Here is a 6,362-nt window from a genome sequence, read left to right as displayed (position 1 = left end):
GACCAGCAAGCCCAGCCCCTCTGGAGCCCACTTCTCTTAGTGCTACTGAACATGCATTTCAAAAGCGGGAGGCAGGAAGAGAGGACACACTCTGTGTGAGCCCTGACCTCAACTTGTGATCGTGTGACCCACCATGACACGTGATGCACGACCCATGGCCCAGCCACTCTCAGGTTCTAACCAAACAAACCAATTCCTCCTCCTGTGTGGCAGTGTTCTACACAGGGTAGAAAGAAGGGCTAGGGTTGTTTCCTCCACTGATTGCCCATTATGGGAAAAGCTTGCTTAGAAGTTGCATGTTGTTTATAGAAGAGGCATGGTGACTAAAGGACCACTGCTCCTGCTCCCTTGACAGCCTACTCTTCTGGGTAGCGATTAAGGGATAAAATGGTCGGCCTTGTCCAAGCTACCTCACTTCACAAAATTTCTGATTTCTCATCTGTAAAATAAGCATGCTAATAGTGCTTTCTCCTTGGAAGAAAAGCTATAACCAACCTAGACAGCATATTAAAAAGCAGAGATGTTACTTTGCCAGCAAAGGTCTGTCTAATCAAGGCTATGGTTTTTCCAGTGGTCATGTATGGATGTGAGAGTTGGACTATAAAAAAGGCTGAGCACAAAAGAATTGGTGCTTTTGAACTGTGGTCTTGGAGAAGACTCTTGAGAGTCCCTTGGGCTGCAAGGAGATCCGACCAGTCCATCTTGAAGGAGATCAGTCCTGGGTGTTCATTGGAAGGACTGATGCTGAAGCTGAAACTCCAATACTTTGGCCACCTCATGCGAAGAGCTGACTCATTGGAAAAGACCCTGATGCTGGGAAAGGTTGAAGGCAAGAGGAGAAGGGGACTGGATAGCATCACTGACTCAATGGACACGAGTTTGAGTAAACTCCGGGAATTGGGGATGGACAGGGAGGCCTGGCGTGCTGCAGTCCATGGGGTTGAAAAGAGTCGGACATGACTGAGTGACTGAACTGAACTGAATATTGCTAAGCGACATAATGCATGTCTTGTACCACATGCAGTGCTTAAAGCAATTAAAGAGCTCAGTATTATGTCACCAATTTGCTACTACATGATTGTTTGTAGTAAGTCTATTACTGTACGTCAGTGTTTATGTATTCAACAGATTGTATGCCTTCATTTCTTGTAACCATAAAATGGGTAGATACATACAGAGCATTAAATTATTCAGTTGTTTCACAAGTTGTGTGGAAGTGTTTTAACATTATGTCCAGAAGGATGCCTTATCTTAACCAAAGACAGGATACTAAAAATCAACAATACTAAAAATCAACGTTTTGTTGTTGATTTTTAGTACTTATAGCCAAAAACATTTTATCAGGTATTCAGAATGGGGACTGTTCCATAAAGTATTGCTGTAGAATAGCCATCATATCAATCTGCTACTGACATATGCTTTTAACTTGATTAACCCTTACTATACCATAAAAAAAAATCATTAGCATTTACCATCCAGGTCCAATGAAATCTTTCTATTTTTCATTTCAATGAAAGTTTTAAGTCATTATTTGAATTATTTACACAAACTTAAAGTGACAGTAAAAAAAAAAAAAAAACAGCTGTGTCAAATTTTTAATAGAATTTTATATTTTGCAAAATGAAATTTTTATTTTATTTTTCCTGGTTTTGGAGATTGTATATACACCAAATATACAGTGTTGTCTGCTTGTTTGCTTGGGTTTTTTTTTTTTTTTTTTTTTCAGGTTTTAAAACTTTTTCTTTGCATATTAAAAAATTGTGCATTCCAATAAATAAAATCATTTGAACAACAACAAAAAAATGGCACTCTGATTAAACTACATTTTACAGCTCACAGGACACGTTGGACCAGCTTGTTTTTCCCTTTAGGTTTCACTGTCGTCCCACCCAGCGTCCTTCTTCACCAACATGGAAGTTCTTTTCCTTCCTTGTCAGCCAGACAGGCAGATAGATGGGAGAGGTAGGAGAGGCCTACGTTGTCAGTATTTCCCCATTCATTTAAACTTGATCCAACGTCTTTGCATCTTACACAGCTAAAAGAAGTAAACTAAGAAGGCAGTGCTTGTGGAGTCTACAGTGCGTACTGGCGGCGCAAGCTTCGTTACGACTCGCCTGCTTGTTTCTGCTGTTCAGTCATTTCTTTTGAAGGCAGTGGATTTTTCTCTTGCGTTTCTGTTTTATTCAGTTTCGATTTATCCAAATTCTCAATCTCAGCCATACAGGGTTTGTCAGACATGGTTGTGGTGGGAGCTGAGCAAGCTGCGAGCGAGTGAGGTCTGGTCTGTGCCACCGAGTCTGTACAGGGTTTTTGAATGCAACCAACTCCTCATCAGTTGTCACGCATAAACCTGCAAATAACTGATTACAGATTTTAAATACATCTCTAGTAGGTTCTAGGTTATCATTACTTTTGGTTTTCTTATGCTTGTATTATCAAAATGAAATGCTTTTGAAACTTTGGTTGATAATTTAAGAAAGAATAATCATCTTTCCACCATGGTTGCAAATATTTTCACTTTTAGATTAATAACACCAACTTCAATGATCAATACAAAAACTCTTCATTACTTCTATATTATTTATTTCATCCCTGTTACCTTTGCACAGATACCTGACTTCAGAATTTTTCCGCTAAAGAAATGTGTCAAGTAGATCATGATGCACAAACATAAAAATTGAAAGAATACTGTCATATAATGTTTAGCAAAATAGAATGGTCCAGATTCTTGTAAAAAATATTGTGAAATTCTTACAGTTAAATCACTAACTGGATGAAAATGCTGTGTTTTCTTTTTGTCCTTATAAATGTATTGATAATCTATTTGAGAAAATTCATCTAGGATTCTGTCATCTAAAGATATATGATTTAAGATATTCTTAATATGATGGATTTCATCATTATTGGAACAATTTAGAGTGTTGCTATATATATCTTTGAGTTCATCTTCTGATCCAACCAATATGAAATGTTTTCCCCTAATTTCAATAAAGATCTTTAAAAAAAGTGATTACATTAAAATGTTTCCAGACTTGTTTTATGCTTTCTTTAAAAATGATATAACACTCTGGGAAGTAAAATAAGAAAATTGCAAGATTACATAATATATAATTTCCCTATGGCATCATTCTTGTAGACTGTATTATTTTTCTATAGAGTTATTATTTTTCTATATTTTTTTCTGTATTATTTTTCTATAGAGTTAACATTTTAAAGAAATAGTCGAGGGTAATGGGATCAAGATGGTGGAGAAATAGGAGGTGGAGCTCACCTTCTTCCATTCATATATCAAAAATATATCTACACATGAAACAACTCTTACAGAACATCTACTGAATGCTGCAGAAGACCTCAGACTTCCAAAAGGTCAAGAAAGTCTCTGCATAATGAGGTAGGGCAAAAGAAAAAAAAGAGAGAGAGAGAGAGAGAAAGCAATCAGGACAGGACCAGTGCCTCTGGGAGGAAGGCGTGAAAGAGGAAATGCTTCTACACACTGGGAAGTCCCCTCACTGGTGGGGACAGAAGGGGCACATTGGAGCCTCAGAGAGGAATGCAGCAACAGGTATGTGGAGGGCAAAGTAGAGATCTGCATAAAGGGTTGGTGCCAGCCAGCACTCCCCAGCCTGAGATACTTTTCTGTCTGCCTGCTGGGACAAGTGGGGCCTGGGTACTGAGGCTTGGGCTCCAGAGGTCACAGAGAGGACTGGGATTGGCTGCCTGAAGACAGCTTGAGGGGATGAGGATATAGTATGGCACAACTGGAGGAATCTGGGAAGAAGCTTGGGCCCACCAGAGGGGCAAGGAACCACTGTTGGGGAGTGCCCAAGGAGAGGCTCAGGCTCACCATAAGAGCTGCTTTCTCTGTGTGCTCACAGGCAGCAGGGCACCGCCTGCATGAGATCCCGTACTGGGTGCAATTCACGGCCGCCACATCAGACTCCAGCAGTGGGCATGGACTGCTGCTGCTTCTGTCACCACGGCTGCCGAGGGCCCTGCAACCTAGTGCCAACCACTGCCCCCTCCTCCTGGGGGTGTGCGGCCTGCTGCAGCTGCTGTGGAAGCACTGTGACCAGGAGCCAACTGCGGCATCCACATCCTGGGAGCCTATATGATCTGTGTCCCTGCACACTCTCTATCAAGGGGATGTCAGCCAGAACACACTGAGGAAGGAGATACGCACATCCAAACCAAAAACAGCCTTCACACCAACAAATGTATAAACACTCACCAGTGACACAGGCACACTCTTGCTTATAAATAGCCCTTGAAAACTACAGTAGATAATTGCTTCTCCTAAACTCACAGACTAAGAGAAATATAGGCAAAATGAAAAAGCAGGGGAAGCATTCTCAAAGAAAATTCCCCTGAAGGAACAAATAATGAAACAGGTCTCTTCTGTCTAATAAACACCGAGTTCAACAAGGAGATAAAATCCTGAAGGAATTAAAAAGGGCTACTATGGAAATGCAGATTATTATAAAAAGGAGCTAGAAACTATGAGGAGCCAAGAAAAATTAGATATTTAATTTGCCGAGACTACAGTTGAACTATAAACAATGAACTGCAGAATGAATAATGCAGAAGAAAAAAATAAATGACCTGGAAGATAGGCTAATGGAAATTACCCAATCAAAAAAGCAGACAGAAAACCAAATGAACAAAAATGAAAGCAATATAAGACTTACAGGATAATATAAAGCAGTCCAGTCTATACATTATAGGGATTCCAGAAGGAGAAGAAAAAGGAGATTGAAAATGTATTTGAAGAGATTGTGGCTGAAAACTTCCCAAACATAAAGAAGGAAACCTAAAGGTGTCCAGATATAGGAAGTACATGCATGTTAAACTGCTTCAGTCACGTCCAACTCTTCGTGATCCTATGGACTGTAGCCCACCAGGCTCCTCTGTCCAGGGGATTCTCCAGGCAAGAATACTGGAGTGGGTTGCCATGCCCTTCTCCAAGGGATCTCCCTGATCCAGGGATCGAACCATGTCTGTTTTCATCTCCTGCATTGGATGCAGATTCTTTACCACTAACACCACCTGTTTGCCTCAGTGTACATCTCTCTGAAGTTCCTAGGCTCCCCACAAGCCCACCTGTGATAGGATTTCCTATTGTGTGGAAAATTCTCCTTAAGAACTCACTCTTTGTGACAGGTCCCTGTCCTATAATCCTTTGTCTCCCTTGTCGTCTTTATCTTTTGTCCTACCTCATTCCAAGGAGAATGGTTTGCCTTTCTGGAAGTCGGGGGTCCTCTGCCAGCAGATGACCTTTTGATGTATTTGTGAGGGAGAAGGTGGCCTCCCTGTCCTATTCGTCTGCCATCTTGAAGCCACACTCTGTCTGTGTGGATGATCAAAAGGACATCTGCATGTTGAACAGTTCCCGCAGAACATCTTCTGAAGCTGGCAGAGGACCCCAGACATCCAGAGAGGCAAACCAATCTCCTTGGAATGAGGTAGGACAAAAGATAAAGACAAAAAGGTAGACAAAGGATTTCAGGATGGGGACCTGTCCCTGGGAGGGACTTCTGAAGGAGGAGAATTTTCCACACAGTAGGAAACCCCCTCACTGGTGGGTTCACGGGGAGCCTAGAAACCTCTGAGGGAAGCACAGCAAGGCCAAATGGGGAAGCTTCATCACACAGATCATGCGGAACGTCAATTTCCAGCTGAGAAGTGGCTCGCCCACTTGTGTCCACGTGCAGCGAGTGTAGGCTGGGTGTGGAGGCTCAGGCTGTGGGGGCGGGGCCTCAAGCAAAGGACCAGGGTTGGATGCTGTGAAGATACTCTGAGGGGACCAATGTGCCATAGCACAGGCAGGACAGGGAAAACTCTGGGATCACCAGAGAAACGAAAGGTCATTCCTGCAGGAAGGCTCTAATGTTGCTCTAACTCCAAGCTTGCTCAGAGAACAATGGACCGCATCCTAGTGAATACTGAAGCGGGGAAGCCAGCTGCGGTCTAGGGTCCCAGAGGCACAGAAGCAGGCGTGCAACTGCTAGAGGCAGAAGGCAAGGGGCCACTACAATCTCAGCCCCAGAGATCACATCTACCCATCCACCACCAAGTGAATAGCTGCGGGCCACTACCCATGTCTTCCTGGGATACTGAATGGCTCAGATCTGCCAAGGGTGTCACAACCTGAGACCAACTTCCCTGGGGAAACTCACAACCTGCCTAAGACTGTGGCGACCCCCGGGTGGCCCAGCCGGGAGCCCAGGTGGCTTGGCTCTGCCAAGGATCCCACAAACCAGGACCTCCTCCCCTGGCAAGTGCACAACTCATCTCAGGCTGTGGTGACCCCCATGTGGCTCAGCCATGGTGAGCACTCCCCACACACCCCAGTGGCATCTGCAGGA

The 6,362-nt window shown here is 43.2% G+C and overlaps 1 protein-coding gene across 1 annotated transcript; it reads right to left on the bottom strand.

The window, feature by feature from the left end:
- Nucleotides 1-2,103: 2,103 nt before the first annotated feature.
- Nucleotides 2,104-3,281, bottom strand: LOC133068465 (thymosin beta-4-like). Its single transcript, XM_061159683.1, has 2 exons — nt 3,272-3,281; nt 2,104-2,297 (listed from the first exon to the last, which is right to left on the bottom strand). The coding sequence occupies exons 1-2, from the start codon at nt 3,279-3,281 to the stop codon at nt 2,104-2,106; spliced, it is 204 nt and encodes a 67-aa protein (XP_061015666.1).
- Nucleotides 3,282-6,362: the final 3,081 nt, after the last annotated feature.

This window comes from Dama dama, chromosome 13 (assembly GCF_033118175.1).
Source record: "Dama dama isolate Ldn47 chromosome 13, ASM3311817v1, whole genome shotgun sequence".
Classification (NCBI taxonomy): Eukaryota; Metazoa; Chordata; class Mammalia; order Artiodactyla; family Cervidae; genus Dama; species Dama dama.
Note: the sequence above shows the minus strand (reverse complement) of the source record. Positions and strands in the feature narration are given on the sequence as shown.